Source organism: Amblyraja radiata, chromosome 2 (genome assembly GCF_010909765.2).
Source record: "Amblyraja radiata isolate CabotCenter1 chromosome 2, sAmbRad1.1.pri, whole genome shotgun sequence".
In the NCBI taxonomy this organism is placed as follows: domain Eukaryota; kingdom Metazoa; phylum Chordata; class Chondrichthyes; order Rajiformes; family Rajidae; genus Amblyraja; species Amblyraja radiata.
Genome location: NC_045957.1, coordinates 22,027,881 through 22,041,274, shown reverse-complemented (window position 1 = coordinate 22,041,274; position 13,394 = coordinate 22,027,881). Strand labels below are relative to the sequence as shown.

At 41.5% G+C, this 13,394-nt stretch overlaps 1 protein-coding gene across 2 annotated transcripts in view; it reads left to right on the top strand.

Annotated features, from left to right (window-relative positions):
* Nucleotides 1-13,394, top strand: part of sema5a (semaphorin 5A) — a 195,175-nt gene that overhangs the window by 92,783 nt on the left and 88,998 nt on the right. For both annotated transcript variants that reach the window (XM_033042966.1, XM_033042975.1), the window contains exons 5-10: nt 5,388-5,450; nt 6,552-6,650; nt 10,525-10,738; nt 10,960-11,245; nt 12,146-12,281; nt 12,495-12,699. In XM_033042966.1, the coding sequence (XP_032898857.1) occupies nt 5,388-5,450; nt 6,552-6,650; nt 10,525-10,738; nt 10,960-11,245; nt 12,146-12,281; nt 12,495-12,699 (1,003 nt within the window). The remainder of the gene's footprint in view (nt 1-5,387; nt 5,451-6,551; nt 6,651-10,524; nt 10,739-10,959; nt 11,246-12,145; nt 12,282-12,494; nt 12,700-13,394) is intronic.

Here is a 13,394-nt window from a genome sequence, read left to right as displayed (position 1 = left end):
ACTTGTTACTTTCAATGCAGGACTACTGCAGTTCCAATGGCAAAATTAATTACACCCTACATTAGATGGACCTAGAAGTTAGAAATCGTCCATGCAAGTGCACTGATCTTTGTTATTAATTAATACAGTTGTTGTCTGAATTAATTCAGATGTGATCATCTGGACTGATGGGTGGAGGAATGAATGAAGGAAATTTGATTACCATCTTAACCAAAGTTTTACTCCCTTGCTTATTTATATCAAAATGACATTTCAAATGTAGTAAAATAAGAAATGCACCAATTTCTGATGGTTCCAAATAACAGTCATTATATGTAAGGAATATTATTAAGTAGTGTATTTGACAATAAGTGACATATAATTGTGCAGTTGTATCTATTCAGATGTACTTTTGGTTGTAATTAGTTTGATCTGTTTTTTGTAATTGTCCAACAAAGAGATTGACTTGAAACCCAAACTACACAAACGTCATCAAGGGAGTAGGTTTGGAAAGGGGACAATAAAAAAACTGATGTAAGATGGAATATGTTGGCTCTATTGTGACTCTATCCTGTCAGTAATCTTTGACACTGTAGTTGTTGGTCTGTGATGCTTTGTCAAGGTCATACCTTCACTTCTAATTTATAATATCTTGAGAAAGAAATACAGTATGATTTGAAGAGAAAGAGGTTGTTCACCAGAAGCTTTACATTGCCAGACAAATACTGAAACCTGAAATGATTGGTTTCAACTTGAGAAATATTGCTGTATATCTGTGGTATTGTATAGCTGCAAGTGAACTGTCAGCATGTTATGGAAAGGCACTTTCTGCTGCCAATTACTTTATTCATATTCAGTAATTCAAACAGCTGCTGAGTCCACAGGTTAGCCACTTCTCGCAGTCACTGGAGTCCTGCCATTTCAATTTGTTCAGAATACATTATACGACAAGCCATATACAATCCAGCAATGTTTTCATAAGACCCCGTGCACAGTTGCTGCAGTAAATCTGCTTTGTCCGATTTAGACTAAACTCCAGTGCAGAAATGATTCAGCAAAAAGACTTGCAGTTGATGTATTCTTAATTATTTCAATAAAATTATTCACAAAAAATGTATGTTGACTTTTATTTTGTAAGCCTTGCAGTCATTTTCAATGTATTCTTAGCATTTCTGTTCCTCCTCTGCAAAGTGTGAATAATCTGTGCTTTCAATGTAAATGATTGTTTAAAGATAGTGCTAATCTTCAGTAGTGAATTGCCTTCCCCTGTAATCATTATTCCTACTAGGAATGATAACCTCAAATGAAGAAAAAAAAGTTCCATCTTGGAACTGCAAGTTAACTTCTCCCCTCCTTTTAAGTACAGGTGCACAACCTTTTATCCGAAGATCCAAATAACGAAAACCTCCGAATAGCGGACATTTTTTCGGTCCTTGAAGAAAGGTCCTTGAAAACGTTCACCGAGGGCGGCCCGCAGAGGTGACAGCGGAACCTCCGGACGGTCCTCGAAGAAAGGGGAACAAAATCCCCATTCATAAAAGAGAAGGTGAGGGTATATTGCGCGGGAGGGTTAATAATTGACAATATGCTGCTGCCTGCCCGCTGAGTTAAAAAGTTCCCACGGTAGACTCACGATACAAAGTGTATCGTGAGTCTTGCGTGGGAACTTTTTAACTCAGCGGGCAGGCAGCAGCAGATTGTCGCTCCCTTCAGTTTCACCCCACCTACACCCCTCTGCTTCCCGGCCATGTGTGTGACCCCTTCCCTCCCCTCTCCAGCTCCCCGCCCATTGCACCGGCGCGGGGGCTTTGCACTGTCTTCATGTCGGCGATGCCAGCAGGTCAGTGTCAGTCACCGGAGACGTCAGGACCAACGGGACACCGACCCCCAGGCCCACTGCAAGCACGGAGATCCCAGAGACCCACAGCCAGCAGCAGCCCAGCCCCGTTCCAACTCCAGAGGAAAACTGCAAACTGGCCGGAGACGTCAGGACCACCAGAAGCCGTTCCCCGAGCTGCGCCCCCTCATCGGGACACCGACCCCCAGGCCCACTGCAATCACGGAGATCCCAGAGACCCACAGCCAACAGCAGCCCAGCCCAGCCCCGCTACAACTACAGAGGAACCTGGGTTGCGGATGACGGGGCGCAGCTCGGGGCGTCGTAGGGGCCCATCGGGGAGCGGGTTCCTGTTGGTCCTGACGTCTCCGGCCACCTGCCATCCTCCGGGAACTGTACCGCCCTTGCAGGAGAGTGGGGTTGTTTGCAGTTGCAGAGGGAGGGGGCAAGGGCGGTACAGTTCCCAGCCTCAGCTCCAGTCCAGGGGGGTGGCCGGAGACGTCAGGACCAACGGGACACTGACCCCCAGGCCCACTGCAAGCACGGAGATCCCAGAGACCCACAGCCAGCAGCAACTCCAGCCCCGCTCCAACTCCAGAGGAACACGTAGGGGCAGAAGCTGATGGTGTGCAAGGTACGTCTTGTTCTTGGGGTGGCGGATGAGGGGGCGCAGCTCGGCTGTGGGCAAACTGCCACTTGTCGCCGTAGCGGCCCATCGGGGAGCGGATTCCTCTGGAGTTGGAGGGGGAGTGGGGTATTGTGCTGTTTGATCGCCCCCTGCTATCCCATGGACAGGGAGACACAACGGCTTTTTAGACTGGTGGGCAATCACTTCCAAAGTTCTGCCCACACAGTCAGTACACCTCTCCTACACTGCATTTCATACAAACATTTATTCTGCAAGAAAAAACTACATTGAAGACTCAAACTCGCGACCGAGTAACTGCCAGGATTGAGGCGCAAACTCGCGACCTAGCTCGGGGATTCAAGAATCCCCGAGCTAGGCCGCCTAAGGGCATGTAGCCCCGCTAGGGTGACATGAGTGCGAGAGGTGATTCAATGCTGCGGGCACATTTACAAATTCAGGAATTCATTCAACACACTGCATTTCATACAGACATTTATTCTGCAAGAAAAAACGACATTGAAGACTCAAACTCACGACCGAATAACTGCCGGGATCAAGGCGCAAACTCGCGACCTTGCGGATATGAGCCGAGCACTCTACCACTGAGCCAGCCGTTAAAATCTACGCTAAAAAATGTCCATTCCGAAGGCCGACAAATTCTGAATTACGAAAAGTGTCTGGTCCCAAGGCTTTTGGATAAAAGGTTGTGCACCTGTAGTAGTTGTCTGGGACAACTACAATTCTCCCACACTGTATGTAAATCAGTAAATGAGTGCAATGTTACGCCCATTTAAAGATCCTTTCAGAGATGTTGCCAGGGTTCGAGGGCCTGAGGGGAGAGGTTGAGCAAGCTAGGATTTCCTTCCTTAGAATGCAGGAGGATGAGTGGTGATCTTATAAAGGTGTATAAGATCATGAGGCGATTAGATAGGGTAAATGCACCAAGTCTTTTATCAAAGTGGCGGAATCAAGATCAAGAAATCAAGACATATTCTTAAGGTGCCGGGGAAAAGACAATAGGAACCTGAGAGGCAATTTTTTTACACAATTTGGCGATAGGTAGATGGAGCAAGCTGCCAGAGGAGATAGTTGAGGCAGGTACTGTCACAACATTTAAAATGCATTTGGACAGCTTCTTGGATTTGGACAGGTTTAGAAAAGTATGGGGCATACACAGGCAGATGGGGCTAGTGCAGATGGGGCATGTTGTTGGGCGTGGGCAAGTTGGGTTGAAGGGTCTGTTTCCATGCTGTGTGTATGATTCAATTTCTTCTAGCAGGGAATATCACTGAATGGTGGTGGTTTTCAAAGTTTTTTTCACCCTGCACCTTCCAATTTGCTCTTCAAATGAAGAAATTAACACAATGCATGAAGAATAACATCTATAACCATCTCAGGACTTTTAATGCTATTTTTGTGCGTTAACAGTCAAATGGGCACTGGGCCATTTGGTGCTAGCCACAGAAATTTAGCATACCTTGTATGGTTGGGTGTATTACTTAATCACTGAGCTTGACATTGTTTTATTTTAGTATAGTAATCACTACATTTAACCTTACTTAAGATGCTTCACGACTGCTTTGAGTTGGTGGACTTCAAGCATACTGCGGCTAACGTAGATGAATATTGTGACAGAGTAACTTCTTAACTGTAACTGTTATATACTTCATCAGCAAGTATATAGAAGACTGTGTACCAAAGGAAGATGATACATGTGTTCCCCAACTAGAAACCAACAGGGTGATTCACTCCCAGGTGAAGTCCAAGTCTGTAGCGTTCAATGTCGAACAATACAAGAAATCTATCTACGACCTGCACAGAGCCATGAAGGATGTCAAGAGAAAATTCTGGAACCAGCTGGAGTCCTAAGGCAATGACATGGATACCCCTAGATTGTAGCAAGATTTGCACGCTATTTAACAGGCTACAAAGCGGAGGAGGGCAGCATTGCTGGCAACAATTTGCTGATAAACTCGATGCATTCTATGCCCACTTTGAACAGGAGGTTGGTGGTGGAATACCTCCCGCCCTGCCAGTCTTGGGTGTGACTGTACGAATGGTTGCTGTGACAGACGTAAGATCAGCCTTTCTGAGAGTAAATCTGTAACTGGCCTGAATGGAATCCCTGGCCGCATCCTCAGGACTTGTACGGATCTGCTGACAGAGCTGTTCACAGACATCTTTATCTACTTACCATTCCATTCTGATGTTCCCACCTGATTCAAGAAGATCACTATCATTCCAGTGTCTTAGAAATGTAAGGTTGGGTCCCTTAATGACTACTGTCCAGTAGCTTAGTCATCCACAATCATGAATCAGGGAGTTCCAGAGATTAACCAGAGAGTGGTGAATCTCTGGAACTCCCTGCCACAGAGGGTAGTCGAGGCCAGTTCATTGGCTATATTTAAGAGGGAGTTAGATGTGGCCCTTGTGGCTAAGGGGATCAGAGGGTATGGAGAGAAGGCAGGTACGGGATACTGAGTTGGATGATCAGCCATGAACTCCAGGCACCCACAATCTACTGCAGTTTGCTTTCTTTCACTGCATGTCCATATCGGATGCCACCTCCCTGGCCCTGAACCCATCTCTAGAATACCTAGACAACAAGGACTTTTGGACTCCTATTTACCGATAATAACTCTGCCTACAACACCATAATCCCATCCAAGCTCATCTCCAAACTCCTGGACCATGGAATGATCCTCCTCTCCCCCCTCTACCACTGTTCACTCGACATTCTGGCCCACAGACCACAATCAGTGAGGATAGATGACAACACCCCTGCCACAATAATTCTCAACACCAGTGCCCCACAAGGATGCGTTCTCAGTCCTTTACTATACTCCCTTGTCGATGGAGATGAATTTCAGCAGGCTGCCAAGTTTGAGGAACGCATTCCATTTTTGGATGTGCTCTTAACTGCAACTTCTTTCCCTTATTCAGAAGGTGGAATGGACCTCGGATGAGATGACAAAACAAATCTGCTTCAGTAAAGGAAAAACTGAGGTAGGTGGCAATTGTTCTCCTGGAAATTGGGCAATGTTCTGCCTCGCAGGGTAAACAAGAACTTGGACTGCACCCATGTTTATGCTTTTTCTAGCAAAAAGTTTCAGTATATAAGTTCAATACATTGTAATTGTATAAGCTATATTTGGAAGGAACCAATTAATTTAAACCAATTAATACTACCAATTTAGTGGTTAAAAAAATTTGGATTTCATCAACATTAAAATGTCGATCACTGCTGGTTTCTAAATATACATTCTGCATGGCTTTTTAATATATACCTGGGCAGAATGATAAGGTGATGAATTTATATTTCAAATAAAATCATTGTTACCATATAATCATTTGTTGGCTAAATACCTTAGCCTTGTAATTAGTTGCAACTAATTTGTGTTCCGTATTATGGATAGTGGTATTATTGTATTGCATATCCTCCCAAGTTTACTTTCTTAATAATTTTGGTTGTTGGAACTTGATTGATTTTGTTTTTGTAATGGAATGTTTCTGGTATAAAATGAGATAATACTAAATGACTGGGACATTCACAAAGCTAATGTAGGTAGTCCTGCATATATTTAATTAACTTCATATTAATAGTTATTTATTTAAATTAAGTGCTTCCTAGATCTACATTGTTTATGACTGCAGAGGAATAACCCTGCCATGGGTGAAGATGAGCTTTTACCATCTGACCCAGGGAGGAAAATTTGCTGTTTATTTCAGGAAAGGTGCATAATTGAATACCTGACCTTTTGAGTCCTTTCTTATCTCTCGAGTCAGTCTTATTATGGAACTAAATTACTTTTGGGAATCAAGAATAAGCACTGATTACTGTCCAACCATTTTCTTTGCATTAAGCACGGTAGAAAACTCAATGCAACCAAATGCCATAAAAATTGCAGTAAATATGCCAGCTATTTCAAGATTGGCTTGTTAAGAATCAATCGGTACCAATAACTGTGGTATAATTCATTCAGTTGATTAAATTGCTTTGTGATGATAGCTTATGTTTGGCTAAATCTGTTATTAGAGACATTTGGAAAAAATTGCATTGAAAAGTTTTCCATTTGTGATTTTACTGAAACTGAATTGTCATTGCAGGAAGAATGTCAAAATTACATTCGGGTCCTCCTTGTCAACAAGAACACCATCTTTACCTGTGGAACAAATGCATTTACTCCTGTATGCACCAATAGAACGGTAATTACAATCAATTCAGTATTTACAATGTGGTATTACAATGTATATTTAATTAAATATAATATCAATTAAACCAGGCTTATAAGGACTCTTGGATCCGAGGTTAGGGCTGGTGCTGTTTTGTGTTTGAGAGCAGGTTGGGGCGGCATGGTGGTGCAGCGGTAGAGTTGCTGCCTTCCAGCGCCAGAGATCCGGGTTTGATCCTGACTGCGGGTGCTTCTCTGTACAGAGTTTGTACATTCTCCCCGTGACCTGCGTGAGTTTTTCTGGGATCTCTGGTTTCCTCCCACAATCCAAAGACATACAGGTTTGTAGGTTCATTGTCTTTGTATCATTGTAAACTGTGTGTAGGATAGTGTAAGTGTGCGGGGACTTGGTGGGTCGAAGGGCCTGTTTCAGCGCTATATCTCTAATCTAAACTCTAAACTAAAACTAAGATGCAGCTGTTGGTTCAGTTCTAAAATGGAATCCAATATACATCTTTGACCCGAGTTAAGCCCGACACCAGCATTTCAGTGAATACATTAAGTGTGCATATCACATTAGTGTCCAGGCAAGATTGCACAACCAGCCATTCCTGTTGGAATACAAAATGGCTGGGAGAATAAGCAGTGATGGCATATGGCACAGAAAGCTACTGAATGAGGGAAGAGGTCAAGGAGAATGATGACTGCTACTAGGAGCTTAAATATATTTGGAGTCCTTGGGGATTAATTCCTCTCTCAGGAATGTTGGCGTAGTATTTCCTTAGCAGTTAATATTGTGCATTAAACTGTCCTTTCAGCAGGCCAGACTATTTTAAGCATGGGGCTGCCATGTGGAAATTGATGAAAGCCATGGCTTTGGGCAGTACCAGGCCTTTCCTTTGTGCATAGAACCAGTAAAGATTGTATAGAAAATTCAGCTGGGTTTGTGTGGCAAGAGGAAAACTTGCGTCCATTGGCTGACAGTACGAGTTGGTGAATCGGGGTGGCTCTGATTGGAGAGGTGATGGATCATTTGAGGGTTCTAAGAGTGTCTTCAGGTGAAGATCTCAAAACACAGCTGGTAAATAACTTCAGTTATCTAAAACATGTTCCCAGTGGGAGCCTAGGATTTGCTCAGGAGTGTCGAAGCAGACATTTGAAGAATGAGTAAATGGTGGGCATGGCCACTTCAACAACAATTAAACTGCTGGAAATGGAAGGGAATGCATGTTATTAGATACTACTGGACATGTGCAGGTCCTTAATGAACACATGTTAGGTAAATAGATGCAGAGAGGAAGCTGAAGCAAACATCGCGATCAATGAGAACCATTAATTTCTCATTTTAATTTACCCAGAAAATAAAATATTGGGGGTAGAGCACACAGAATGCAAATGTATTTGTTAGGAGGTTTGTGAGAGAGATATCAACACTGCTACCTCAGACTAACTTGCAGTTTGCAGGTCACAATTGTCAACTCATCTCAAAACATACAACTGCTGAATAGTGTATTAGTTGTTACCTCTATGTGACCAAGTTAAATAACATAAATTGGTCACAGAAACTGGTAACACAAGTCTGCAGATGCTGGAATCTGGAGCAACAAATAATCTGCTACAAGAACATAGTGGGTTGGACAGCATCTGTGGTTTGTTGCCCACTAATTTCTCTCGTGTCTCATATTTACTCCTCCACTACATGCACCTTTGCTTATTCTTGAAGGGATGCAAATCTACAGTCCTTTAAATCTACAGAAGCCATGCAGTTAAAACAATGAGTTAAAATAATCAATACTATTTAAATTGTATATGAATTTTGAACAGGTTTCAAGGATAGAGATGGTTGTTATTTAGTTAACAACATTTGTTCACGTAACAATCTAAGAGGGATGCTGAAGTGATTTATGGATTCTTGGAACTTCTGAGATTCAATTCTTGTGTGTGTATTCTGAAAAAACTCAAAGTGAAAACAGAATAGCTCTTATATCTGGGCTTCGAGGTTGGAAAACAAGATTGTCCATGCATTGACTAGGAATATGAGGTAGAAGTCAGTTAGCTTGGAAATCTGCCCCGTTTATAATGTCCCAATATATTATGCTACCACGATCCCAGGAGAATCATCTTCTACTACCATTACATCAGTATGATAAATTGGTTTTGTTGGCTTGTGTTAAATGCTCTTATTTAGCAGGAGTTGCATATTGTACCTGTTTTCTGAAATTCAGTTTCTTTATTTTGATGAAGCCAAATTTCAGAAATGGAGCACAACGTGTAGCTAATATTGTTTCTGGTTGTTTCCTGCATGTGCAACAGTGGAGGAAATTCTGTAGAGTCTGAGTTACTCCACAGCCTCTCCAGTGCAGATGTTTTAGAACATGGATATTGGTTTGTGAAGAGAAAGGGGATAGTGATGGATTTATCATGCAAAACTTTAGATTGTGTTCCAGCCTAATGTGTGCTTACTGAACCTGCTCCTCTTGAATCACAGAAGATAGACACATCATGCTGGAGTAACTCAGCGGGATAGGCAGCATCTCTGGAGAGAAGGAATCAGTGATGTTTTGGGTTGAGACATCTTCACTATGTTTTCCATGCCCCCACTTCCTCCTCTATCGATGTTCAGTCTAAATTAAATTGTTCCACCCTTCTTGGATCCCATTTGCTTTCGACAGTAAAGTAATCGTAACTTCTGGGGGAGCTTCAAATTTAGAAAATATAACCTTTATTTGGAGGATATAAGAGTTTCTTTCAGATTAGCCAATAATCTGTACTGCATCATATTTTCTGAGAACTGTTAATTTAGGGGATTACACTTTTACAAATTCCTGTACCTAAGATTCCCTCTATTCCATAAAATTAAACTAAGGGATTGGTTAAGAAACCTCCCTTCTGCACCTTTGTCCATATTCATGTTGAAAGCAGTGATGATCTGTTTTCCCCATCAAGTGTAAAGACTAACATAAAATTAATATGTGTTGGAAGGAACTGCAGATGCTAGTTTACACTGAAGATAGACACACAATGCTGGAGTGACTCAGCAGGTCAAGCTACATCTCTGGAGAAAAGGAATAGGTGATGTTTTGGGTCGAGACCCTTCTTCAGATTGAGAATCAGGGGAGAGTAATGAAAAGGTGCGGAACAAATCAGAGCGGGCACCGATGACCCAGGAAAGGTGAATTCCACAATAGCCCACTGTTGACTGTGGACAAGGTGAATGATATCGATTGTTTCATGACAAAAACATTTTAGATTATAATTAAATTGACACGTTAACTCACAGCACCCATTAGGACGGATCACCTGGAAGATGAGGGGCTAAATGTTCTCTGCCTGCTTTCAGCGCCTCTGACAATAATGACACTTTCCTCACCAGAAGCAGTTACAAGAGACTGCAGTTTCACATTTACTGTATCTGTGTTTGAAATATGAGTGTTTTCCCAGAATGGAAAAATCAAACACTGGAGAGCATAGCTTTAAGGTGAGGGGCAAATTTTAAAGATGTGTGGGGCAACTTGATTACAGAGGTGTTTGTGAGTGCCTGGAACTTGCTGCTTGGGTTGGTGGTTGAGGCAGATATGAGAGTGGCATTTTGGTTAGGCATTTTGGATATGCAGGGAATGGAGAGTTATGGATTATGCGCAGGAAGATAAGAGATGGTCTTGGCATCATGTTCGACACAGACACTGGTCTCTGAGAATTGTCACTGATGATTGCAGTTTTCACATAGTTAATATGTGATATTTTAATGCACCCTGCATGCACGCATGCATTCACACGCTACAGCGTCATGCCAAATGAACATGTAGTATCAGACTTAGCTCAGGATTAAGAATGTGAAATGGTGTTCAATTTTTATATTAATATTGGTAATTCTGAAAGGTTTATTGGGATATTTTTTCTGTTTGCAGCTGTATAATCTAACAGTAGTCCATGATCGCATCAGTGGTATGGCCCGGTGTCCATACAATCCACAACACAATTCCACTGCGTTGATTACATCTACAGGAGAACTCTATGCTGCCACGGCAATGGACTTCCCAGGGAGAGATCATGCCATTTACCGCAGTCTGGGAGGCCTTCCTCCACTACGCACTGCTCAGTACAACTCAAAGTGGCTAAATGGTAAGTGCTAGCTTGGTCTGGGATGGGAATAATTTATGATGGTATATTGGTCCTTATCAGTTTACCGAATAGGAGCAAATGGTTTATTCTGAAAACTCGGGCGCAAAATTTGTCATCTGAGCATAATACCTACTGTGTGACGAGAGTAATAAAGAATATGCAATATCCAAAAGGCACCAGAACTTATTTTAATCATATATTTTTAACATTTTGTTTTGTAGAGCCAAATTTTGTGTCATCCTATGATATTGGAAACTTCACCTATTTCTTTTTTCGGGAAAATGCAGTGGAGCATGACTGTGGTGAAGCTATTTTCTCCAGAGTAGCCAGAGTATGTAAAAATGACATTGGAGGGAGATTTCTCTTAGAAGGCACCTGGACAACGTTCATGAAAGCTCGACTGAACTGTTCTCGACCTGGTGAAATTCCATTTTATTACAACGAGCTCCTAGGAACATTCTTCTTGCCTGAGCAAGACATTCTTTATGGAATCTTCACTACAAATGTGTAGGTATCCACCTTTTCCATAATGGAAGGCTCAATTATGTTTAAAAAAATAAATAAAAAATGCTGGAACTACTCCTTGGTCAAGTATCAATTTCGAAAGAGAAGGTGCAACCTAAAATTAATGTTTTCTCTTGCCTCTAGTGCTGAGGAATGGTCTTCAACCTAAAACATTCATTCCAATTATCTTTCCATGCATGTAGCCTAACCTGAGTGTTTCCAGCATTTTTGTTTTTATTTCAGAATTGGAAAACCTTTTTTTAAGTTTCATCGACTCTTAGTACTCTCCTTAATGGTATATGGTGTCAGCTGCTTTACATCGGTGAGACCAAACATAGGCTTCGCGATCGCTTCGCCCAACACCTTCGCTCGGTTCGTAATAACCAACCTGATCTCCTGGTGGCTCAGCACTTCAACGCCCCCTCCCATTCCGAATCCGACCTTACTGTCCTGGACCTCCTCCATGACCAGAGTGAGTCCCACTGTAAATTGGAGGAGCAGCGCCTCATATTCCGCTAGGGTAGTTTACACCCCAGCAGTATGAACATTGACTTCTCCAATTTCAGGTAGTCCTTGCTTTCTCTCTCTTTCCCCTCCCCTTCCCAGCTCTCCCTCAGCCCACTGTCTCCGCCTCTTCCTTTCTTCTTCCCCACCACCCCCACATCAGTCTGAAGAAAGGTCTCGACCCGAAACGTTACGTTTTCCTTCGCTCCATAGATGCTGCCTCACCCGCTGAGTTTCTCCAGCATTTTTATATACCTCCTCAATGCAGTTCTTTGTTCTTCAGATGTATTTATTCAGAGATCAAGATGAAATCATAAAACAAAATGAAATTATTAAGAAAGATCAAGATGAAATCTTATTTATCATTACTATTTATTATATATGGATATGTTTCTACAGGAACAGTATCGCGGCTTCAGCTGTCTGCATGTTTAATCTGAGTGCTATTACTCAAGTTTTTACGGGGCCATTCAAATACCAGGAGAATTCCCGTTCAGCCTGGCTACCTTTCACAAATCCTAATCCAGATTTTCAGGTATTTATAACTGTGATTTTCAGGTGTTAGTGACTAAACTATGAAACTTCTCACAACATTGCTTTGTACTAAAGAACATGTTCATCTTAATTGTTAGATTTTGCTGTAATATCCCATGGTAATTATTTCAACGTGTGCTCATTACTTTTAAGTTTTCTTTGCTTTATAAATACTGAAACTTGCCTTTGTGTGTGTTTTTTGTAACTTTATTAGTGTGGCACTATCGATTATGGTCCTTACATGAATCTCACTGAGAGGAACCTCCAGGATGCTCAAAGATTTATACTAATGAACGAAGTGGTGCAGCCAATTTTTCCAGTCCCTTTCTTCATGGAAGACAATAGTCGATTTTCCCACATAGTGGTGGATGTTGTGCAGGGAAAGGATATGCTCTTCCATGTTATGTACTTGGCTACAGGTACCTCAAATTAATTCCTGGTGTAAGATTAAAATGCTTTGACTTGAATACACATTCTTAAGGCAAAGAACTGCTCACTGAAGTTTGGTAAACATTTATACATAATAGGCTCACATTTACTAGATATAAATGATTGTAAAATTATGTAATTGTGTCCTACCTTGATAAATATTTATTGATATCTAAAAACTGTGATAGTAAGGTTCACTGCTATTGAATGAGTAGGCTGTCTTTCATATTTTAATATTTAAAATCTTTAAACTATTTGTAGTTGGCAGATTTTAAAAGTTATTCAATCGCATTGTCAAAGACTGTTTGTTGTCTCAATTATTTGATCCCACTGTTACCTGCTCAAACTCTTTCATGCCTAGTCATTAGCTCCAGGTTATCTTAAAGTAAGTTGTACATTAGTAATACAGTACAATACACTGCATATTTTCAACTCAGTTCCTTGTTACACTCAATTTATGACTACTTTTATTACATTTAAATGTCCTATTAATTCTCCATTGATTGACTCCAAGTTTTGTTGAGGTGAATTATATAATACATTCTGTTAGCCTCCTTAAATGGAAGAACTTGTCGCTTTACAATATGGAAAAAAAGGGTTTTGCGAAACAGTAGCTTACATCAGCGATAATTTTTATTCTGACATTTGCGTAGGAGGAGATATTGATTCAGTTGTCTATTATATA